Here is a 25,352-nt window from a genome sequence, read left to right as displayed (position 1 = left end):
CTTTACGGCGGCCGGACAAGACCAACATTACTTTAGACTCGAAATAGGAAGTTGCCCCACCCTGAGTTCCGCCCATTCCGTTCTCCCGACTGCTCATTCCTAGGGTGTATTCTTGGCCCCGCCCTCTTGACGGTCCTTACTCTCCCCTGTGAAAGAACACCCAATCACCGCCTCGAATTGCGTTGTTATAGAAACTCTTGTTACCGCCCCTTTTCCTCCCAGCAAGCTGTGCGACGCACCGGGCCTCCTCGCCTTTGTGCCATCCGGGTCTCTCGCGCGAGCGATTTAGTCTGAGGCGAAGCTTCGGAGTGGCCGGTACTGTTGAAAGCGACAAGTGGAGGCGCCGCTCTAGCGGCCGGGACTCTGAACTATGGCAGTAGGTATCGAATCTGAGTTTTAAGCTAGGGATATTTTTCTGCTATGTTCCAACAGTGGGTGAACGGCTCCCAGAGCCTTGTTCGTGTGTATGTGTGTGGACAAAATGGCGCCGCGGCCTTCTTCTGCGCCCGCCATCATGGCTGCCTGCTGTAGGGAGGGGGAAGTAAGGCGGTGTTGGTGGGGGTGGGGAGCCGCAGGGAGTGCCTTTTTTTTCCAGAACTTTCCTCCTCTCTTCCCCAACCCTACGTTCCTTTTACCTCACTGAACTGCCTCCATTTTTGCTTATTCACCCTGGCTGGTGATTTATTCTAAGTTTTTTTAGGGCCTGAGAATTTGTGGTGGAGAAAGGGGCTGGGGAAGAGAAAGACGATCAGGAGTGGTCTCTGAAAAGTATTGGGTCAAAAAGGCGGTGTCTGTAAGGGATAGTGTGGGAAAAGAGAGCGACTTGTAGCTATTTTTTTTTTGTACGCTCAATGAGATGCTTCTAGTTGCATAATTTCAATTAGTGTTCGTCAGTGTAAACCTTATTATTGTGTATTAACGAGTTAGGAAGGTATTGCTGAAAGGGAGTGAAAATTCGACTTGGGTTGTGGAACTACCAATTCTGACTGATGCGCGGTTTCCGAAGTGGCCCGTGATGTAATCAATTTGAAGTCCGAGAAGCATTATAGTTAAGTCTTGTCACTGACCTTGTTCCTTTAAATTTAAACCCTTCGTTGACCCCGGAGGAGCTACAGTTCGTAAATTATCTATTCTGAACAATAAGCCTGCGTGTGTATAATATACCTAAATCTGACGGATCCACATTATTTTGTGCTTACCTCATTTTTATTCCGTTAAAAGGAAAATGTAAAGATTTTGCATTCCTTTTTACTGACTAAAAAATTATATCATTTTCGGTAATAATTATGACTCTTAAACATAGTGATAATTTTAAAGTTTGGTCTTCCTAACGATTGGAATGCCTGGGATTAGGCAGATGATTTTCTTTTTCCCCCATATCCCTCTATTATCTAGGTGATTGAGTTTAGACTCGTTTTTTTTACTTACTGTCTTCTTTTGTTTAGTGTTTTGGGCCTCAGTATACTTAAAGAGTAATACTATTTTTCTTGGGTTGCAGGTTTTTTTGTGTTTTTTTGAGACGGAGTTTTGCTCTTGTCGCCCAGGCTGGAGTGCGATGGCGCGATCTTGGCTCACTGCAACCTTCGCCTCCCGGGTTCAAGCGATTCTCCTGCCTCAGACTCCCGAGTAGCTGGGATTACAGGCGCCCACCACCACACCCGGCTAATTTTTTTTGTATTTTTGGTAGAGATGGGGTTTTACCATGTCGGCCAGGCTGGTCTCGAACTCCTGACCTCAGATGATCCACCCGCCTCGGCCTCCCAAAGTGCTGGGATTACAGGAGTGAGCCACCGCGCCCGGCCGGGTTCCAGTATTTTAAAAAGTGAATTTAAACATTTATTTATGCCATGCCTTGTTCAATAAAAAGACAATCCCCTAGAGAAGTGACCTAGTATTCAATCCAGTGCTTACCTCCTTCGCAGTGGAAAAAGATTTGTCTACTATGTTTCGAGCCGTTATTAGAGTTTGCAACAAAATGTAAATTAAACCAAAGTGGCTACCTCGTAGAGCCAGTGCTGGAATAGAAGGCTGTTTTGCAGTTAACGTTTATGTGTACACATGGATTCGTACTAAACTAAAGCTTAGAAAATGTCAGAGCAATTTTAATATTCAGTTTTTGGTGGTGTTTTTTCCTGGATACCTGTATTATGCTACTATAAAATAGCCTCAGGGAAATAAAAGTTTTCCATGGCCTCAATGACCACCTATCATTCCTATCTGTTTAGTGTTAAGACGGTTTTTGTTGTTGCTCCGTAGTATATTTTACAGATGAAAATGGTTGATGATGTAAGTTTAAGTTAGCCTGTGTCACAGGAAGGTTTCTCCGTTGCCCAGCTTTGTGATGTTAAGCATAAAGTTAAAGTTAGATAAACCATTGCCTGTAAACTGCCTAGGCTAAGCACTAGCTTTTCCATGCAAAGGTTGTTTTCGATTCTAGTCTTGTTCTCTGCAAAAGTTAAATGGGATTTGCCACTGGTTAAGGAATTCTGTCTCTGATAAAAGTGTCGTGCAACTGAGAGAAGTGATAGCGGTGCTTAAAATTTTCGAGATCACTTCTGTTTACCAAGTGTAAGCTGTATAAACACTCAGCAAGTAATAGATGAGTCTGAAATAGTCCTCAAGGATAATGATGAAAAAAATAAAGTGTCCAGTATTCATTGTGAAAAATCAGAATCATCCTTAATGATACAGCATCATTTATTAGTAGTAAACACAGTAAAGAGATGGAGATGCAGTATCATTTTAAGGCAAGTCAGCTAATGTTGCTGGATCTCACCTGTGAAACGAGAAAGTTGAACTCTAAGGGATGAAAACCTTTCAGCATAAAAATTTTATGGTTCCAGAAGTCACCCAGACTGGAGAAATAAATAAGTACATATACAATATGCTGGCATGAGAGCCTCCCTGGTAGTTAGTTTATTTCTGACTGTTCTTTTTGTGCCGTTGTTAGAGGAATAATACGTAATTTATGTCTTTCATCTCATAATTGAACTGCAAAACCTTTCTTTTTTTAATTTATCATTTTATTCCCTAAGTCTAACATTGGTTTTGGCACATTTTTGACCCTTAGTAAATACTTGTTGAAGTAACTCGACCTCTGACAACTTCATTTATTAAAGTACAATACACCCATTTATTGTACTTGATACTTGTTTAAAATTTGTTAAAATACAATACCGCCGTTTACTGTACTTGTTATTTGGTATTCATTTTCTGGACTAACTTTCCTAAAGGAGGAAGTTCTCTGATGTGATTCCTCCTCCTGAAGACTATCGATTCCCTATTTATTCAATCCAGATTCCGTCTGATGTTCTAAGTGAAAAGTCCATAAACTGTTTCTGTAAAGGGCCAGATGGTAAATATTTTTGGCTTTGTGGGCCATGTGCAGTCTCTGTCACATTCTTTCTCAGGCTGGAGGGGCAGTGGCGCAATCTTAGCTCACTTCAACGTCTGCCTCCTGGGTTCAAGCCATTCTGCTGTCTCAACCTCCTGAGTAGCTGGGATTACAGGCGCGCCCCACCACACCCGGCTAATTTTTGTGTTTTTAGTAGAAGCGAGGTTTTACCATGTTGGCTAGGCTGGTCTCAAACTCCTGACCTCAGGTTATCCACCCACCTCAACCTCCCAAAGTGCTAGGATTACGGGCATGAGCCACAACACTGGCGTTTTAAGTGCCTTTAGTTTTAACAGTTCAGTCTTTACAGTGCTATTTATTGAAGTTATTTATTAAATATGCCTAAAATACTTTTTAAAAACGTAAAAAACCATTCCTAGCTCAAGGCCATACAGAAACAGAATGACAACCATAGCTTGCCAACCAACCGTTCCTAACTAATCAATTCCCCAGGTGTATCAATTATTTTATTTTCATATTATCTTCTCTGGTCAGATAGCCGACCATTGTCTACCTTCCGCATTAGTAGAAACTTGTAAAACTTATATTGTAATAATTACTTATAAAATGCTTTAAAGCAGAAACAACTTAAATGTTTTCATAGCCCAGAGCACATGTGAGGAGAGGCAGACCATATTTTGCAGCAGCACTGTGCCAAGGGGCTGTTTTCATTAAAGAGGGTTAATGACATTAAGATGAGGTTCTCACTTAGGTAAGTTAATTTTCTGTTTATTATTTTATAATATTCTTAAGGCTTTGTTTTAAGATGTTATGGTCTTGAGTATCTTTAAGCTTTAACAACTCATTTTTGATGTTTGACATGTATGCTAATTTAAAAGTATTGGTAAAGTCAGCTAAATGCATTCACACACCTAAAAAGGACTGTATTTTCTCTGCTTGAATGCTTATTAGAAATACTTGGAGCCCTTATTCCTCCCCCACCCCACCCCATGTTTTAAAAGTTATACAAATCATCGTTAGAAAATTAAAGATACATCAGTCTAAATATGTAGGTCTTGCTTTAGTATCAGGTTCGTCATTTCAAGCTATTCAGGCTTATTTGTGTACAAAGCATATTTAGTTACTTGGAAAGCAGGCATTCTGATTTATTGATTGGGGGGGCTATCTTCCCTCCCTTTGTCCCTCTTTTAAGAAATTGAAAACATTTAAAATGTAATTAAGAACTTGAATCATTTGTTTTTAAACTTTTAGGCTAGTGATACAGAACGAGATGGACTAGCCCCAGAAAAGACATCACCAGATAGAGATAAGAAAAAAGAGCAGTCAGATGTATCTGTTTCTCCTAGAGCTTCAAAACATCATTATTCAAGATCACGATCAAGGTCAAGAGAAAGAAAACGAAAGTCAGGTATGAATTCTTAGAGGTGGTTACAACTATCAGCATTTGTACAAGATATGTAGACCTGTTGTATAAGAAGACACATACATTTAGTTTGTTGGCCGGGCATGGTGGCTCAAGCCTGTAATCCCAGCACTTTGGGAGACCAAGGCAGGCAGATCACCTGAGCCGGGAGCAAAAATACAAAAATTGACACAATCTCAGCCCAGTGCAACCTCCACCTGCTGGGTTCAGGCAGTTCTCCTGCCTCAGCCTCCTGAGTAGCTGGGATTACAGGCTTGCGCCACCACGCCCAGCTAATTTTTGTATTTTTAGTAGAGACAGGGTTTCGCCATGTTGGAACATATCAAATATAATTCAACCTGTTTATTTTCTTTAGTTTTTATTTTTCTTAATGGCTTACCTCTCTCTACTAAACCCCCTTATGAATTTGCTATAGACTAGGAAACTAGATGGGCTGGTCAGAATATATGTAAAATACTAAAAGTCTATGACCGTTTAAAAGATGTATCTAGGCTGCTTTATGTCCTGGTTTGCTCACGTTTCTTGATTTGTTTCACATGTGTGTTGTATTAATGTAGAATAATTCCACCTGTGCCATAAAAAAATTAGTCATTGGAAGAAGACTAATGGGAGTCATTTTTCTCCAGCCTTAAGAGTTTTTTAAGATGAAATGTTTCTCCAACTTTGTTTATGGTGATTATTTTTTGTGTGTATTCACAGATAATGAAGGAAGAAAACACAGGAGCCGGAGCAGAAGCAAAGAGGTAATTAACACTTTGTAGTGAATAGGTATTTTAAAATACTTATAAAGTGTCTGGTAGAAAGATTTGTATGAATATAAGACATTGTCAAGGTAAGTACAAAACTTGAAATTTAAAAGGTTTATTGGGTTATAAAATAAGCATGATTTTGATTCATCATTTTTGAAGAAGATGTTTATGTGAAAAGTACCTTCAAAACTTTAATTTTATTATATTGTGAAAATATTCACAATAAAAATTTCATATGAAGAATATGATTGGTTTTTTTAGGCCTGTCACACAGAGCTTCCATTAATTTGAGGTCCCCAGTCTCCTGGAGCCTGACAGTTGCTCAGGATTTTTAAACAGCAATCATCTTTACATAGCAATACCCTAGATATCTGTGGGCTGCTTTTTCCTTATGAACGATAACAGGAGTTCTCTTTTCTTTTGCAAACTAGTTCAGTTTCCCTAATAGTAGTATTGAATTTTGAAATAAAGGTTTGAGTGAGGGACAGCTGAAAAGGTGGCGGTGACACCAAAACTTGAGGAAAAAGAAAGGCAACAGCTGTATTGCAGAGGAGTTACTTGTTCACCCACCTGAGAAGACAAGGAATGAGCCAATAAGGAAGTGTAGAAGTAGTAGCCAGAAAGGGAGAAGAGTCTTGTGGGGGCTGGGTAAGGGACTCCTAAAACAAGTGTGGGCAGGGACTTCACCTCTTCCCCTAATGGAAGCTCTGTTAAATTTTTAATTTAGGAGAGTTTTTGTGAAAATGACTATTTTGTTTAGCTCACATGATAACATTTCTATAATAAATCATACTCAGCGTGCTAATGCGCGAAGAGACTGAACTGAAGACGCTGCAGACTCAGATAGCAAAATAATAAGCCTACTTCATGATAAGGTAACTATTAGTCATTCAAACTCCTATTTCCCTTAAATATATCTTAAATCAGTTAAGGGTTTTAATGTTTTTTTTTAAATTAATAGTAATGTTATGTTTGAAAAACTGGTTTGAAATAAACTTTAAAACCTTTAGAAGTTTAACCACTTAAGACTTTTCCAGTCTGCCTCTTTATAGCAAAACCAAGGAAAATTTCTTTTCTAAGCTCCTATAGAGAACTGGCAATGAAACTAAAATTTAGTTGTGTCTCCAGGTCTCTTATTTTTCTGCAAATAATAAATTATGTACTATGATCATTTTCAGCTATATCATCATGCATGTTCCAAAATGATTGGCCAAGTTTTATTTTTAAGAAACATTAATCGTGAGTGGAAAGAAACATGCTATGGCCTTTTGGGAAACAGCAGTGTCTTATTACAGTGGAAAAGTGGTAGCCTGGGCATCAGAAAAACATGGGGTATAGGTTCAGCTCACCCATGTAGCTTTGTAACTTTAGATCTTAGTTATACATAAAATAAAGGGATTAAGTTAGAGGATCTGAGTTTCCTTCCAGATTTAAAATTTAGTGATTCAGAGATGTCTAGGATTTTAAATTTTCACTACAAGATGAATTTGACAGATCTTCCTGTAGGGAACTGTAGTAGGTAGCACTTCTACTTTGGTATTTGGTAGGATGAGACTTGATCATGCAGTTAATTTTAGCTGAGTCTCTGAATGCACATGTGAAGGCCTTGGTCTTTTTAAAGTATGGGGGCAGTATGTATTGTGTGATGGCATGTGGATTGTTATACCTAGTTTGGTTTCTTTAAAATTGAAACATACAGTTGCCATTTCTACCCTACGTACATGAAATGTAACACTCCTCTAAGCCTATTGGGATACTGCAAGATGAAAAGTGATTGCTTCACAGTTTAGACGTTGGGAGGAAAATCAAGAGCTGTCTTTTAGAGGATGTAGCAGGCAGTATAACTGTAAAAGGGACACTGCATCTCTGTGTAAAATCATTTGAAATTATAGAAAATATTAGTACTTAGTAATTATATTTAGCTACCTAATTGAAATGCGTTTCTGGTGCACTTTTTGTGTCATTATCTCCATTACTTACTTAAACTTAACATTATGTACTCTGGATTTAGAAGTTGATGTCTATACATGGTCTGTATTCTTTTAGATAAACATAAGGGATTCCTCTTTTGTCTGGCATAATGGCTTTTCAATATTTCAACTTTAAAAATCATTGTTTCTGTTGTAGTATTGAAAATATTTTGGGGAGGAACTACATTTTGGGTGTTTATAGTAAAAAAAAAATAGTTAATTACATCTGCAACATTTGGGTGATGTGAAACTAGATCTTTTTTTTATTTGCCACACACTCCTAAGGTTACTAATGTTGCATCACAACATTTTTGTCTACTGATACCCATACTAACTCTCTTTGTTGCACTATTTTCCTGAAAGAACCAACTTCTTCTTAAAACAGGCAAGAAGACATGAATCCAAAGATAAATCCTCTAAGAAACATAAGTCTGAGGAACATAATGACAAAGAACATTCTTCTGATAAAGGAAGAGAGCGACTAAATTCATCTGAAAATGGTGAGGACAGGCACAAACGCAAAGAAAGAAAGTCATCAAGAGGCAGAAGTCACTCAAGATCTAGGTCTCGTGAAAGGTAAGTCATGTTGTATTATAATTTAGTACCTTCTAACAAGATTTGAGTTACATAAAGTTTCTCATTGACCCAGCAACACCCAAAAAAATCATAATTAGGGAGTTTTTCTTGTTCGTTTGTTTGGGTTTGTGGTTTTGTTTGTTTGTTTGTTTTTTGCCTTTGGGCTTTGCTTTCTCATCATGCAAAAATGGTTTCCAAGAATGAGGTATAAGGGATGACTAAATCTCAAGTGCCTAGATTTCTTTTCCTTTTTTTTTTTTTTTTTTTTTTTGACACGGAGTCTTGCTGTGTTGCCCAGGCTGGAGTGCAGTGGCATGATCTCGGCTCACTGCAACCTCTGCCGCCTGGGTTCAAGTGATTCTCCTTTCTCAGCCTCCCAAGTAGCTGGGATTACAGGCATGTGCTACCATGCCTGGCTAGTTTTTGTATTTTTAGTAGAGATGAGGTTTCGCCATGTTGGCCAGGCTGGTCTCGAACTCCTGACCTCAGGTGATCCACCTACCTCGGCCTCCGAAAGTGCTGGGATTACAGATGTGAGCCACCGCGCCCAGCCTAGATTTTCTTTTTTGAGATGGTCTCTCTTGCCCTAACTGGAGTGCAGTGGTGTGTTCTCAGCACACTGCAGCCTCTTGTCCTCCAGGGCTCAAGTGATCTGACCTCAGCCTCCCAAGCAGCTGAGACCACAGACATGCGCCACCACACCCAGCTAATCTCTTTGTATTTTTTTGTAGAGGTGGGTTTTGGCCATGTTGTGCAGGCTGTTCACGGATTCCTGGGCTCAAGCGATGTGCCGGCCTTGGCCTCCTGAAGTGCTGGGATTTCAGGAGTGTGTCACTCTGCCCAGCTGAGATTTTTAACCACTTAATCTGTCTGGCACTGAAAAAATCATATTGTTAAACTGTGTGGTTTAAGCCAATAAACAGTCCATTTGCATCATCGATGGTGATGTAGGTGTTTGCTGCTAAACTGCAATCTAGATTTTTTTTGATGTTGGAGTATAGATAAAAAGATTTTTGAGAAACTGGATCACAGCTCAAATTTGTGAATGGTTTTTGGTGGGGTTTTTTTTGGAGAATTCTGTGGGTTGTGTGTGGTATCAGACTCAAAAATTTTCAGTAGATAAAGTATTAAGCTTTGTAACTACTGTGGGAAGAGTATTAAATGGAAGCTTAAATTTGGGTAGGATGCATTGAACACTTTTGACATGTTAATAGGTTTACTATGTTCTAGGACAAATTATCAAACAAAATGAAGGGTTCAGTTTTAGTTAGTATTTCCTTTGAAAATCTCGCTTATTTCTGTAAATAATATAGTGCAGTTACTTGCTTGTCTTAATTGCATTACTACAGATAACTAATTCATGATGTGTATAAATGAAACAACACAACTCTTAAGTAATTACAAATTTGTGCACTTTAATTTCAGACGTCATCGTAGTAGAAGCAGGGAGCGGAAGAAGTCTCGATCCAGGAGTAGGGAGCGGAAGAAATCTCGATCCAGAAGCAGAGAGAGGAAGAAATCGAGATCCAGAAGCAGGGAAAGGAAACGGCGGATCAGGTCTCGTTCCCGCTCAAGATCAAGACACAGGCATAGGACTAGAAGCAGGAGTAGGACAAGGAGTAGGAGTCGGTAGGTGACCATCATCCTGAATAAAATTTAATAGGACCCTGAGAGAGTCCGTTTATCTTCCTCAGTAAGAGAGTATTAAAATTGTGGGTCACAATTCTATTTATAGATTGTGGGAAAATTATTTTAGTCATTACCTAATGTATGAAGAACACACCTAACCACTTGAATAGCATTCACAAGTATTCTCATGATTGATAAATCTCCTGCGAAGTGCAGGTATGAATAGGCCTATTAAAATCCAGTTGTTGGCTAGGTATAGTGGTTTACACCTGTAATCACAACGAGGCGAGCAGATTTTTTGAGCCGAGGAGTTCAAGACCAGCCGGGGCAATATGGTGAAACCCCATGTCTACAAAAGATATGAAAATTAGCCTGGGGTGATGACCCACACCTATGATCCCAGCTACTTGGGAGGCTGAGGTGGGATAATCACTTGAGCCCAGAAGGCAGAGGTTGCAATAAGCCAAGATCATGCTGTTGCACTCCAGTCTGGGTGACGAGTGAATCCTGTCTTAAAAAACAAAAGAAATTCAGTTGTGTTCAACACTGGATTTGTTGTATTAATTTTATTATCACAAATAACTAAAATCTACTTTTGCATACTTATCATATGCTGTATGCTAGAACTCTTTGCGTGTTATTAGCTCATCTAGTTCTCAGAAGAACCATGTTGAAAGGTAAGTGTGTCGTGCTTAAAGACGTTTAAGAAATTTGCCCCAGAATTCCAAAACAGTATCATTATTAAGTGCTAGAGCCAGGACCAGGTTTCAGATATATCTAAATGCAAATTCCATGCATGTGTTTAACCCACTGTATCGTACAAACTACCTCAGATATTGTTTGTAAATGAACACAATTTAGATTTATCTTGATTGGTGGGAGGAGGCTTTGTTGAGATAGGAAGTGTACAATAAAGAGCACAGGAGGAAAACTGATTACAAATATTCTTCAACGAATGCGTTATTCTCTGCTTGTTTACATAAGACAGTAGTATACTAACTTTTGTTAATTTATTGCAACTTAGGTCAGTGTATGAAAGATTGGGCTGGGCACGGTGGCTCACGCCTGTAATCCCAGCACTTTGGGAGGCCGAGGCGGGCGGATCACGAGGTCAGGAGATCGAGACCATCCTGGCTAACATGGTGAAACCCCGTCTCTAGTAAAAATACAAAAAATTAGCCGGGCGAGGTGGCAGGCGCCTGTAGTCCCAGCTACTCGGGAGGCTGAGGTGGGAGAATGGTGTGAACCCCAGCGGGCGGAGCCTGCAATGAGCCGAGATCACGCCACTGCACTCCAACCTGGGCGACAGCGAGACTCCGTCTCAAAAAAAAAAAAAAAAAAAAGATTGAAATACACATTTAAAAAGGGACCTGTGCTTGATACGGTAACTTGGTTTTTATGATTTATCACTTGTTTGATCTTTATTAAATCAATATGAATTTTTACTCAGTGGTTCTAGTTTATAGTAGTTTACTACTTTAAACCTTACCAATTCAGAAATTTTTTTTTAAGTGCTTTTTTTGGTCACTGACATCTAGTTTTTTTGTTTATTTTGAGACAGTCTCACGCTGTCGCCCAGGCTGGAGTGTGATGGCACAATCTCAGCTCACTGCAACCTCTGCCTCCTGGGTTCAAGTGATTCTCCTGCCTCAGCCTCCCGAGTAGCTGGGATTACAGGCACCTAGCATCACGCAGGGCTAAATTTTGTGGTTGTGTAGAGGCGGGGTTTCACCATGTTGGCCAGGCTGGTCTCGAACTCCTGACCTCAGGTCATCTGTCCGCCTGAACTTCCCAAAGTTCTGGGATTACAGGCATGAGCCATAGCACCCAGCGAGACCTAATTTTTAGTGGTTAATTACTTTTTATTTTTGAAAAACATCTACAAATTCACTGTAGATGAAAATATGTAGGAATGATTCCTGTGGTATACATATTGACCTACATGAACACAAAATGACTAATGTATAGGGCTAGCTTTTGCAACATTGGATATACTATGCAAAAGATTGGAAACAGCCAGATGCGGTGGGGCATGCTTGTAGACCCATGTACTCTGGAGGCTAAGGCAGGAGGATCACTGGAGGCCAGCCTGGGCAACATGGTGAGACCCTGTCTCTTAAAAAGGGATGAGGGAGTTGGAAACAAATGTTATTTCCAATGAGTTCAGCTGTAACACTGATGTTTAAATCTTTTGCATCTCAAACTGTAAATGTTTTTGTATCGTTGGGATTTTTGTTGAACTAGCTAAATATAATTGATTTCTTATTAACAAAATAGTTATGACTTGGCCATAATTTGACAAATACGATTTACTACAGAGATAGAAAGAAGAGAATTGAAAAGCCGAGAAGATTTAGCAGAAGTTTAAGCCGGACTCCAAGTCCACCTCCCTTCAGAGGCAGAAACACAGCAATGGATGCACAAGAAGCTTTAGCTAGAAGGTGTGTATATTTCTTAATTCATTTGTTCCAGTTCACCTTTAAATAAATGCTCAATTGTGTGGATAAGATGAATTCTTTCAGTAAGAGAATGATTCACATACTTTAGTAATATGGTGGTGTATTTGTGATCTAGAACTATGTAAATAGTTTAATTCTCATCTTAAACATTTGTACAACTATAAGATGTCTACAATTTCTGTGTTTTCCTTCATGATTTAACTGATATCATTTTTCTCAAATTTAGACTCCCAAATATTTTCAGTTTGCATTTGAAACTTTTTTTTTTTTTTTGAGTCTTAAATCTGGTTCAAGAACTATTATTTTCTCATCTAAGATGACTTTTCCTTTACTTTTTGTTTTTCTCCCTCAAATAGACAAAATACCTGAAACAGTAAGTAAAATTTTGTCAATATTATTATTTTGAAGATGGCAATTAACAGATAATACATTATAAGCTAATTTATTTGATCTTGTAAGTTTTATTCCTGGTAACTATGGGAGAACATTTTTTTTATTATTATTTTTTTTTATTTTCTGCTGTTTCGGCCTGGTGCAGTGGGTCACGCCTGTAATCCCAGCATTTTGGGAGGCCGAGGCGAGCGAATCACTTGAGGTCAGGAGTTGGGAGACCAGCCTGGCCAACATGGTGAAACCCCATCTCTACTAAAAATACAAAAATTAGCTGGGCGTGGTGGCAGGCACCTGAAATCCCAGCTACTCTGGAGGCTGAGGCACGAGAATCGCTTGAACCTGTGAGGCAGAGGTTGCAGTAAGCCAAGATCGCGCCACTGCGCTCCAGCCTGGGCGATAGAGCGAGACTCAGTCTCAAAATAAAACACACACACACACTCACAAAAATAAATTTTCTGCTATTTCAAAGATGAGTAATGGTGGAACCACACACAGCAGGACTATATATTGAAATCTGCAAAACTATTCAAAGAACTGCCTCATAGAGAGGCAAAAAGTAAAAATCCAACCACTTGTTTGCAGCATTTCCCATATTTTGAAAAATAGACTTTTTAGGATTTTTTTTTCTCTTGTTACAAAATTAAGGTGTTTTGTTTTTTGAGACAGGGTCCCGCCCAGGCTGAAGTGCAGTGGCACATGATGACGGCTCACTGCATCCTTGAATTCCTGGGCCCAAGCAATCCTCCCACTTCAGCCTCTCAAGTAGTTGGGACCACAGGCATGCCTGGCTAATTTTTGTATTTTTTGTAGAGAAGACGGGGTCTCCCTATGTTGCCCAGGCTGGTAACACAATGTAACCTGATGTGCTTCCCTGGGAACCCAGCCTGACAGAAACTGCAGCTGAACAGCAGCAAAAGTGTGAGCTCACCCCTTCTTTCCATTCACCTTAGTGAATGGTATTAATTCCAAATCTTCCATGGCCATTTTAATGCAACCAGTTGTAGTCACACATATCTTCTTTCTGAAACTAGTATGGAAGTAATTTACTATAAAATTGGATTTAATATATACTAGATTGTAATTTCATTAACTCTGACAAATATTTTTTAAGCCCTTAAGTTATTTACTTGAATGCTGTAAGTCTTTTCTGTTTGCGTTTTTGGATTTTTTTTTAAAGTGAAGCCGTTAATAGCATCCAAAATGTCATTGATATATAGACTACTTGGTGATCTTTCAGATAAAGTTTTAAATGTAGTCCTTTAATTTCAGAATATGAGATTATTTACTACCTTGAAATCTGGAGAATTTTTTTCTTAATAAGAAACTACCATGTATAGACCTTTTATATTGGTTTCTTTTTTGGTCCTAAATGTCAGGATTTAAAACTGTTTAGGAAATAGATTTCAGATCTGTGACCTACTTTTTTTATTTTTTATTTTTATTTTATTTTATTTATTTATTTATTTATTTATTTATTTTTGAGACAGAGTCTCCTTCTATTGCCCAGGCTGGAGTGCAGGAGTGTAATCTCGGCTCACTGCAACCTCTGCCTTCTGGGTTCAGGCAATTCTCGTGCCTCAGCCTCCCAAGAAGCTGGGATTACTGATGCGCATCACCACACCCAGCTAATTTTTGTTTTCTTTTTAATAGAGACGGGTTTTGCCATGTTGGCCAAGCTGGTCTCGAACTGCTGGCCTCAAGCAGTCTTCCCACCTTGGCCTCCCAAAGTGCTAGGATTACAGGCATGAGCCACCTTGCCAAGCCTGCGACCTACATTTTATTGTTACTGCTATTTTACAAACTTTTATTCTCAAGGACAAAGTCAAGTCTATGCTATGCCTTCCATGCATATGTGCTTCATAAAAGGGAATAAAATTATAGCTTGTTAAATTTCTTTTATGTAAATTTCAACAATTTTTTTTTTCCTTTTCCTTTTTTTTGTTTTTTGTTTTTTTTTGATATGGAGTCTTGTTGCCTAGGCTGGAGTGCAGTGGTGTGATCTCAGCTTACTGCAACCCCTGCCTCCTGGGTTCAAGCGATTCTCCTGCCTCAGCACCCCAAATAGCTGGAATTACAGGCACCCACCACCACACCCTGCTAATTTGTTGTATTTTTAGTAGATGCGGGATTTCACCATGTTAATAACCGAGCTGGACTCTAACTCCTGACCTCAGGTGATCCACCCACCTCAGCCTCCCATAGTGTTGGAATTACAGGCGAGAGGCGCGGCGCCGGGCCGACTTAACAATTCTTAAAGCAAATCCAATTTACTACCCCTTCATTACATTACCCATAGTGCCCCAAAACAAAAACAAGTTTTGTCAGTCCTGTCCCCTTTATACCACATTACAGACGGTGTTAGTGGCATTTGGCTTGATTGATAAATCAGGGAATCCTTATGAAGAAAAGAGTTTCTCTTTCAGGAATTCATTGTGAAGATAATGTTACTTGTTATTTGCTATATAGGAAGGGTAAACTTGACATATAGCTTGTTTAGTGTGCATACTCATTAGTGAATTTAATGTATGCACACTACTCATTCAATAGAGTGAGTAGAGTGAACAAGCATTCATTTTTGGGCTGGGCACGGTGGCTCACGCCTGTAATCCCAGCACTTCAGGAGGCCAAGGTTGGCAGATCAGAAGGTCAGGAGTTTGAGACCAGGCTAACCAACATTGGTGAAACCCCATCTCTACTAAAAATACAAACATTAGCTGGACATGGTGATGTGTACCTGTAATCCTGGCTACACAGGAGGCTGAGGCAGGAGAATCGCTTGAACCCAGGAGGCGGAGGTTGCAGTGAGCCAAGGTCGTGCCATTGCACTCCAGCCTGGGCGACAGTGAGACTCTGTCCCAAAAAAAAAAATTCGTTTTTGTTTTGGGATGAATTTGTGTTTCATGTTACCAGTTCCTTTGTAAATGATAAATTTGTTCAACTGCTAGAAGTAATTTCCTAATTGAGAGAAGTTTTCCTCCCATTTTATTAGATTACAGAGAATGGCAAGGTTTGCTTGACCTTTTAGTTTTGGTTTTTTTATTTTTATTAAATTGAAGACTTTACTAAGGTCTGTACAGTTTAAAAAATTATCCGAATGTCTTGATTGGCTGGCTTTTTCTCCCTCAAGAAACATTTAGATAATTCTATAAATTTAAGTTATTTACTACTTACCATGCTCTAAAATTTACTCAGCTTTCAATATGTTACTTGCAAGATGTAATTTTTTTCACTTGTTAATTGGAACGGCATATAAAAACTATGCCCATTTCTAACTAGTCAATTCAAAAATGTTTAAAACTACTGTTGTAGTATTCTTCAAATGTAGCTTATATCATCTTAAGAATGATTGCTTTTTCTTCACATATGGCTATCAGTGGTGGAGGGATGCTAAAAATTTAAAATTTTATGGAAATTGGCTTGTCTCTGTACATGCACATATAGAGAGATATATACATAATGGTTTTATATTGTGTTATTTTAAATTTATTGAAATTATTTTTGCAGGTTGGAAAGGGCAAAGAAATTACAAGAACAGCGAGAAAAGGAAATGGTTGAAAAACAAAAACAACAAGAAATAGCTGCAGGTAATTTTTTTTTTTTTTTTTTAATTCTTTTTTAGTCATTTCGATTTGAGCTCTTTCAAGTTTTTTTGTTTTTCAGACAGGGATTTGCTCTGTCATTCTGATTGGAGTGCAGTGGCTCCAGCATATTGCATGGTAGCCTCAAACTCCCAGGCTCAAGTGATCCTCCCACCTCAGCCTACCGAGTAACTGGGACTACAGGCCCACATCACCATGCATGGCTAATTTTTTTCTTATTTTTTGTAGAGAGGACCTTTCACTATGTTGCCCAGACTATTCTTGATCTCGGGTTTAAGCAGTCCTCCTGCCTCAGCCTCCCAAAGTGCTGGGATTGCAGGCATGAGCCACTGCACCCAGCCTAAGTTTGACATGCTTTTTGTGGAAAAATTGAAAAATATAGAAAATAATAGGAATAAAATCACCTATGATTCCTACTTCCCATCAGTACACTGTAAAAGTTTATTTTAGTGTTCTCACTTAAGTGTTTTGTAGCTTGTTTCTGATGTGGTCCACGTGGATAATTTTTGTTGATAAATTAGTAATGAGTATGTTTGTTACGTAACACTGTAGTCATCATGACAGATGTTGTTTTTGTTGTTGACGTCATTACGGAGTCTCGCTCCGTCGCCCGGGCTGGAGTGCAGTGGCCTGATCTCAGCTTACTGCAACCTCTGCCTCTTGGATTTAAGTGATTCTCCACCTCTGCCTCCCCTGTAGCTGGGACTACAGGTGTGCACCACCACATCTGGCTAATTTTTGTATTTTTAGTAGAGACGGGGTTTCACTGTGTTGGCCAGGCTGGTCTTGAACTCCTGACCTTGTGATCCGCCTGTCTTGGCCTCCTAAAGTGCTGGGATTACAGACGTGAGCCACTGCGCCCAGCCTTAGCTGCATACTGTTTTTCAAGTCTATGATGTGAGCATCAAATGAAATGTCCATGAGAACATTTCATAAATTTAAAAAAGTACAAGGTTTTATTGTTTTCTAATTATACCTTAGAAACACTATAGTTCATTTCCGCTGAAATCATACTTTCTTACTATTTGCAGAATTCTGTATCCTCAAAGTAAATAAATGGGTTTTTGTTTTGTTTTGATAAAGAGTTTTGCTCTTGTTGCCCAGGCTGGAGTGCAGTGGCGTGATCTCAGCTCACCGCAACCTCCGCCTTTTGGGTTCAAGTGATTCTTCTGCCTCAGCCTCCCGAGTAGCTGAGATTATGAGCATGTACCACCACGCCCGGCTAATTTTGTATTTTGGTAGAGACAGGGTTTCTCCATGTTGGTCAGGCTGGTCTCAAACTCCCAACCTCAGGTGATCCACCCACCTCAGCCTCCCAAAGTGCTGGGATTACAGGTGTGAGCCACTGTGCCTGGCAGTAAATGGTTTTTATATATATCAAGGGTTTATATAGAAATATGTCCATTGATGAACACAATAAATGTCTGCTAAAAACTTACTTGTGAGCTAATACTCAGTCATTTCCTTGTGTTTGGTGAAAATCCTGCCTTTTTGCACATTCATAGCTTTTTATGAATCGTTTGTTAATGTAAATCAGGAGGTTTATGTTTTAAAATCCATTTTTGTATTCTCTTCAAGCAGCTGCAGCTACTGGAGGTTCTGTTCTCAATGTTGCTGCCCTGTTGGCATCCGGAACACAAGTAACACCTCAGATAGCCATGGCAGCTCAGATGGCAGCCCTGCAAGCTAAAGCTTTGGCAGAAACAGGAATAGCTGTTCCTAGCTACTATAACCCAGCCGCTGTTAATCCAATGAAATTTGCTGAACAAGAGAAAAAAAGGAAAATGCTTTGGCAGGGCAAGAAAGAAGGGGTAAGTTCTCTTATTCTGCTTTTCTGTCGTTTATTCCTAATTAGTAATTGCTTAGAAAAAACAAATTTGGGTTGAAAAATACTACTTTGGGCTTAACTTTCTAAGAACCTGGGGTGGCCAGACACAGGTGGCTTATGCCTTTAATCCCAGCACTTTGGGACGCCAAGTGAGCGGATCACTTGAGATGAGGAGTCCAAGACCAGCCTGTCCAACATGGCAAAACCCTGTCTCTACTGAAAAGAAAATAAAAATCAGCTGGGTGTGGTGGCACACACCTGTAATCCCAGGTGCTCGGGAGGCTGAGGTGGGAGAATCGCTTGAGCCTGGGATGCAGAGCCTACATACAGTGAGCCAAGATCATGCCACTTAGCCAGGCGTGGTGGTGGGCACCTGTAATCCCAGCTACTTGGGAGGCTGAAACAGGAGAATCACTTGATCCTGGGAGGCGGAGCTTGCAGTGAGTGAGTTTCCAGCGAAACTCCATCTCCAAAAAAAGAAAAAAAAATCATGCCACTGCACTTCAGCCTGGGTGACAGAGTGAGACCCTGTCTCAAAAAAACAAACAAAAAGCTAGGATAGTCTTATTTGCCAGTTATTAATACTAAAATAAAACATAATTGATTGAAGTCAAGCTTTCAAAGAAAACTAATATTACCATAGAAGTAGTAAGGAAAACAGGCTGCTTGGTTTAGAATTTTTCATACATTATGAGGTACTTTTTTTTTTTTTTGACATTATTTGCAATGACAAATGACATTAAATACAAATGACATATGCAGTCGCAAAAATTGCATGTTAAAAAATGTCTATGACAGGCAAAGAATCCATTTTTTAATTTTATTTTTATTATTTTTGAGACAGAGTCTTGCTCTTGTTGCCCAGGCTGGAATGCAGTGGCGTGATCTCAGCTCACTGCAACCTCTGCCTCTCGGGTTCAAGCAATTCTCCTGCCTCAGACTCCTGAGACCCTCCTGGGTCTACAGGTGCCCACCACCATGCCAGGCTAGTTTTTTGTATTTTTAGTAGAGACGGGGTTTCACCTAGTCAGCCAGGCTGATCTCGACCCCCTGACCTCAGGTGATTTGCCTGCCTCGGCCTCCCAAAGTGCTGGGATTACAGGAGTGAAGCACGGCGCCCAACCTCTTGCTTATATTTCTTTGCTTTGTGGTTTCTTAAGTCTTGAAATAGTTAAACTTACATTGATTGAATGCCATCCATGCTGGTTTTTTTTTTTTCAATTTAGACATTGTTGAGAGATTTCATGTCCTAAAAAATATTTAAATTTTACATATTTTAAAGTTCAGTGTTTTCTTAACAGGACAAATCCCAATCTGCTGAAATATGGGAAAAATTGAATTTTGGAAACAAGGACCAAAATGTCAAATTTAGGAAATTGATGGGTATTAAGGTGAGTTTCAAATGTGCCAGGGGATCTTTGTATTAGCTATTAGCCCTCCTGCACTGTTCTTCCTTCATTTTCTTGGTTCTGGTCTTTGCTCAGGTGTCAACGTTTTTGAGTTCTTTCCCACCACCTTTTGTAAAATAACAGGCAATGCCATTCTGAAACATTCCCATCTCCCCTACCCACTGTCCTCCCTACACACACACTTTGAGAGAGAGAGACGTGGTCTTGCTCTGCTTGCTCTGTCACTCGGGCTAGAGTACAGTGGTGCAGTCATACCTCACTGCAGCCTCAAACTTCGAGGCTCAAGCAGTCCTTCCACCTCGGCCTCTCAAAGCCCTGGATCACAGTTCTGAGCCACTGCGCCCAGCCTCCATCCCCATTTTCTAGTTTACTTTCCTCTGTGGCATTTATACCCTGACATCTTCTACATATTATGTTTTTTCCAACCTGCTAAACTGAAGTTAACTTTTGTTAACACCGTGCTGTATTCCAGACCTAGAAAGAACTTTGCCTTGTACTTTGGAGGTGTTCAATAATGAATGGAAATTAAAGTTATTGAGATCAAATACATTTCCCAAATGTAAAATGTTATTTTTTTTTTTTTTTTTTTTTAGTGTAGACGGGATTTCATCATGTTGGCCAGGCTAGTCTCGAACTCCTGACCTCAGGTGATCCACCCGTCTCAGCCTCCCAAATTGCTGGGATTACAGGCGTGAGCCACACTGCGGCCGGCCAAAAGTATAATTTAATAATAGTGTCAGCCTAGCTCACACCTGTAATCCCAACACTTTGGGAGGCCGGGGGGCGGGCGGCGGGGGGGATCCCTGAGGTCAGGAGTTCGAGACCAGTCTGACCAATATGGTGAAACCCCATCTCTACTAACAATACAAAAATTGGGACCGTACACGGTGGCTCATGCCTGTAATCCCAGCATATTGGGAAGCCGAGGTGGGCAGATCATGAGGTCAGGAATTCAAGACCAGCCTGACCAATGAGGTGAAACCCCGTCTCTACTGAAAATACAAAAATTAGCTGGGCATGGTGGCATGCGCCTCTAATCCCAGCTATTTGGGAGGCTGAGGCATAAGAATTGCTTAAACCCGGGAGGCAGAGGTTGCAGTGAGCCAAGATGGCACCACTGCACTCCAGACTGGACAACAGAGCGAGACTCCATCTCAAAAAAAATAAATACATAAAAAATAGTGTCAATTGAGAGAATATTTATGTCCATTTGAATTCATTGTAATGTTTTATGTCTGATTTTTAGAGTGAAGATGAAGCTGGATGTAGCTCAGTTGATGAAGAAAGTTACAAGACTCTGAAGCAACAGGAAGAAGTATTTCGAAATTTAGATGCTCAGTATGAAATGGCAAGATCACAAACCCACACACAAAGAGGAATGGGTTTGGGTTTCACATCTTCAATGCGAGGAATGGATGCAGTTTGAAAATGATCACACTTGTAAAGTTTGGGACTTACAGACTTCTTGTTCTGATGTCAGGTCCTTGTTCACCAAACAGCTAGCACTCTAGCTTGCATGGGTGTTGCATTGACTTTAATTTATTGAAAAATACAAATTTTTGTAAATATCAGATCAGTGATACTGGTGTTAGTGTTGTAATCAGGTTAAACCCACTTCCATTGAACTTGACAGGACTATAGAAGGACAATATTTTTTAGTTCATGAATTCTACTTTTCAAATATATAAAAGCTGCAGGTGGGGATAAAATCTCATACATGGATTTTTTCGTGTCCGCTGTCTTGTGTACTTTTGTACTTAACCTTGTACAGTTATTTTCATCTCTTGAAACATGAAAGAAATGTTACGTAGATGTTCTTTAGAAGATCTGGCCATTTGGTACATAATCCAGCACAGATAAGCTGGGTGGTGATGATAATAAAAATGGTTTTCTCAAAACTGGTGTTAATTTAAGTTACCTGGGATGTTTCTTTGAATTTGTTTATGGTTTCTGTAGCATTTGGCAATTGCTGTTAGAAAACACTAGCTAGAAATTCCCCCCCACCCTTTTTAAGGCCAGTTAACTATACTACAGGCAATACCATGGTGAGCAAAAATGTAAAAGGTGGAAGGAGAAAACTTATTAAAATAGTATGTTTTCCTATTATAAGGGACAGACTTGGTATTCAGTATTTGTCAAATATTACATGTGTTATTCAGGAAATAGATTAATGCATTAAAGGGATGTAAGCACTTTTATTTTAATAAAGTGCCTTATAACAAGTTCTTTGTATGCTTTTTGCTCATTATCCCTTTGAAGTCTTCGCCAGCATAGTCTATAAAATATTAAAATATTAGAAATTTTTTTTTTCGTTTTTGTTTTTGAGACAGGATCTTGCTCTGTTGCCTAAGCTGGGTGCAGTGGCATAATCTCGGCTCACTGCAGCCTCTGCCTCTCAGGTTCAAGCAATTCTCCCACCTCCACCTCCCAAGTAGCTGGGATTACAGGCGTACCACCGCACCCGGCTAATTTTTGTGTTTTTAGTAGAGGTGGAGTTTTACCATGTTGGCCAGGCTGGTCCTGAACTCCTGACCTCAGGTGATCCACCCTCCTCAGCCTCCCAAAGTGCCGGGATTATAAGCGTGAGCCACTGCACCCAGCCTAGAAAATGTTTTGTTACTAGATTGAACATAAATCTGGAGCCAAGGGGGGGTGGGTGGGGGCCGGCAAAACTTGAAGTTAATTTACTTTCGTTACAACAAAGTAATAAGGTTTAGCTTTCCTTTGAAAAATCCTTTGGAAAACATCACAGTATGAGAGCACATTACAATCAGGGACGACTACAGGAATAAGATTGACAGCCTTATTTTAAAAGCTGGAATTAAGTCTTGCCAACTTGCTCATTAGGTATTTTTTTTAATACATGAAAATCAAGTAATGGGGTGTTTTCTTTTTTTTGCTTTCTGTCCTAGGCTGGAGTGCAGTGCATGGCAGCAGGCTCCCCCGGGCTCAAGCAGTCCTCCCACCTCAGCCTCTTGAGTACCTGGGACCGCAGGTGCTCACCAACACACCTAGCTTGTTTTTAAGTTTTTTGTAAAGACGAGGTCTTGTTATGTTGCCCAGGTTGGTCTTGAATTCCTGGCCTCAAGCAATCCTCCCACCTCAGGCCTCCCAAAGTGCTGGAGTTACAGGTGTGATCCACTTCACCTAGCCAGATTGTAAGATTTTTAATGTATTTTAATAAACCTTTCATTTTCCCAGAGCACAGTAATTCTATGGCAAAATGGCTTTTCACCGTGTTTCGGTGACAAATCTAAGCCTTCTAAGGAAATGACACTATGGATCCTTCATTTCGTGATCATCAACATTTTTCAATTAAGCTCTGCCTTTTTAAATCAATCTTATTAAAAATGTTCATGACCTTGTAAGGCAGTGTGGACGCGAAAGCTTCCTGTGTGTCTACAGTTATTTTAGGAGCTGACTATACATGATGAGTGATACAGTCTGTCCTTTGCTCATCCAGAGCAGCAGTGTCCAATAAAATATATGTGTGTATATGTATATTGGTCCAAGTGATCTTCCCACCTCACTCCCCTGAGTAGCTGGTACCAAAGGCCCATGACAACATAACCTGAGATGGGGTTCTCAGGCTGTTGGCCAGGCTGGTCTCCCACTCTTGGCGTCAAATGATCTGCATCATCTCAGCCTCCCAAAGTGCTACCTGGGATTCAGGTGTGAAGCCACAGTGCCTGGCCTAAGTACTCTTTTATTTCAATTTCTTTTTTGAGTAGCCAAATGCAAATAATTAAAAGATGAAATTACAGTTGTCCCTTGAACACATGGGTTTGAACTTCAGGGTCCACTTACATGCAGAATTTTATTTTATTTTATTTTATTTTTGTGAGAGTCTTTGTTGCCCAGACTGGAGTGCAGTTGCATGATCCCAGCTCACTGCAACCTTTGTCTCCTGGGTTCAAGTGATTTTCCTGCCTCAGCCTCCTGAGTAATTGGGATTAACAGGCGCCCGCCACCATGCCTGGCTAATTTTTGTATTTTTGGTAGAGACGGGGTTTCACTATGTCAGCTAGGCTGGTCTTGAACTCCCGGGTTACACCATGTTGGCCAGGCTGGTCTTGAACTCCTGACCTCATGATCCGCCCGCCTGGGCCTCCGAAAGTGCTGGGATTACAGGCATGAGCCACCGCGCCGGGCCTCATGCAGATTTTTCAGTGAAAGTAAACCTGGGAGGCGGAGGTTGCAGTGAGTCGAGATCATGCCACTGCACTCCAGCCTGGGTGACAGAGTGAGACTCTGTCTCAAAAAAAAAAAAAAAAAAAAAAAAAAAAATTTAAATGGCCAGGCACAGTTGGTCATTCCTGTAATCCCAGTATTTAGGGAGGCAGAGGCAGGAGGATAGCTTTAGCTCAGAAGTTCAAGACCTACCTGGGCAATATAGGGAGATCCCGTTGTCCACAAAAAGAAAAAAAAAATGTTAAAATGTGTACATGACTTCCCAAGGTAAATGGAGAGAGGCTTCCTTAAGGGCCTTTGAGCACTGACCTAGTAGTGTTCCAACCTCATCTTGCTTCACTCTGCCTTTTCAGTCAACATGGTGGTTCTTACACCTAAGACACTTCCATCCTCCCACCCCCAACTTTGCACATCCTTAAAGTCTCACTTCCTCACTTCACTGACTCCCACAGACTAGGGTGTTTGTTAAATATTCATAACTTCCTGTGTTTTTCTTTTCTTTTTTTTGAGACAGAGTCTTGCTCTGTCGCCCAGGCTGGAGTGCAGTGGCACGATTTCGGCTCACTGCAACCTCTGCCTCCTGGGTTCAAGCGATTCTCCTGCCTCAGCCTCCTGAGTAGCTGGGATTACAGGCGTGCGCCACTACGCCTGGCTAATTTTTGTATTTTTAGCAGAGACAGGGTTTCTCCATGTTGGTCGTGCTCTTGAATTTCTGACCTCGTGATCTGCCCGCCTCGGCCTCCCAAAGTGCTGGGATTACAGATGTGAGCCACCACCCCCGGCCCACATTTCTTTGTGTGATCAATATCCATCAACAACCATCTCGACCCAAGAACAGAAACATTTATAATTATGGGGTTTTTGTTGCTTTTTGTGGACTACAGCCTTCGTGAGAGGAGGAATTACTCTATTGTGGTTACTCTTGTAACCATACTCAGGTCCTAGACAAGTGCCTGGCCCATCGAAGGTGTAAGTAAATAATGTGATTGAATGAACAAGTGATTGAACAAGAGAAACCACAGAAAGCCTCAACAGACTAAAATAGTTGAATCTAGCTAATCTTACATTAAAAACGAAGCAAGCTCAATAAACTAATCTACAACAGTCATCTCTGTAGCAAAGCTGGAGTTTCTTATTCTCTTTTATATTTATTTTTATTCAGTTCCCTTTCAGGCTATGGAGTTCCTTATTCTCTGGTGTGGCACGCACACCAGAATCTGTGAGAAGCTATGCGTCGTGCTCTGATTTTTCACCCTTAGTTGCCTAACAGGAACATCCCATACTGGTTTTTGTTTTTCTTTTTCTTTTTGAGACAGGGTCTTGCTTTGTCTCCCAGGCTGGTGTGCAGTGGCGCCATCTGGGCTCAATGCAGCCTCGACCTCTTGGGCTCAAACCCTCCCGCCTCAGCCTACCGAGTACCTGGGACTACAATCTCCCGGCTAATTTTTATATTTTTTGTAGTGTCTGGGTCTCGCTCTGTTGCCCAGGGTGGTCTCCAACTCCTGGGCTCACGTGATCCTCCCGCCTCTGCCTCCCGAGTAGTTGGGATTACAGGTGTGAGCCACCCCGCCCTGCCCCCAGATTGCTTTAGCGCATTCTGACCTACTCCAGCTTTCTTCACATTTCAAAAAGCACCGATCCCAGGATGCAATGCAGACAATGAGTACCAGTCGCTTAGAAACCACACGTCCCAGCATGCCGTCCTCCGGGCGATCGCTAGCACGATAGGCCCCGCTGCATTATGGGAGTTGTAGTCTCTAGCGACTGGCCC

General features: G+C 40.5%; 1 protein-coding gene across 5 annotated transcripts; it reads left to right on the top strand.

Annotated features, from left to right (window-relative positions):
- The first annotated feature begins 57 nt into the window (after window positions 1-57).
- RSRC2 (arginine and serine rich coiled-coil 2) lies at window positions 58-21,612 on the top strand. 5 transcript variants are annotated; one of them, XM_054526444.2, is made up of 11 exons: window positions 230-380; window positions 4,607-4,763; window positions 5,478-5,521; window positions 6,325-6,402; window positions 7,861-8,073; window positions 9,499-9,702; window positions 12,021-12,143; window positions 16,059-16,138; window positions 17,735-17,964; window positions 19,283-19,372; window positions 20,637-21,612. In XM_054526444.2, exons 4-11 carry the CDS (start codon window positions 6,395-6,397, stop codon window positions 20,814-20,816), a joined length of 1,128 nt encoding a protein of 375 aa, XP_054382419.1. In that variant the 5' UTR covers window positions 230-380; window positions 4,607-4,763; window positions 5,478-5,521; window positions 6,325-6,394; the 3' UTR covers window positions 20,817-21,612.
- The last annotated feature ends 3,740 nt before the right edge of the window (window positions 21,613-25,352 follow it).

Source organism: Pongo abelii, chromosome 10, assembly GCF_028885655.2.
Source record: "Pongo abelii isolate AG06213 chromosome 10, NHGRI_mPonAbe1-v2.0_pri, whole genome shotgun sequence".
NCBI lineage: Eukaryota > Metazoa > Chordata > Mammalia > Primates > Hominidae > Pongo > Pongo abelii.
The sequence above is the reverse complement of the archived record's forward strand: the minus strand, read 5'-3'. Positions and strand labels throughout refer to the sequence as shown.

Excerpts from the sequence above, each read along its gene's own strand:
- RSRC2 (XM_024256223.3), top strand. Across the intron at positions 4,764-5,477 it reads AGAAAGAAAACGAAAGTCAG|ATAATGAAGGAAGAAAACAC; the intron begins GTATGAATTCTT and ends GTGTATTCACAG. Across the intron at positions 12,144-16,058 it reads CAAGAAGCTTTAGCTAGAAG|GTTGGAAAGGGCAAAGAAAT; the intron begins GTGTGTATATTT and ends TTATTTTTGCAG.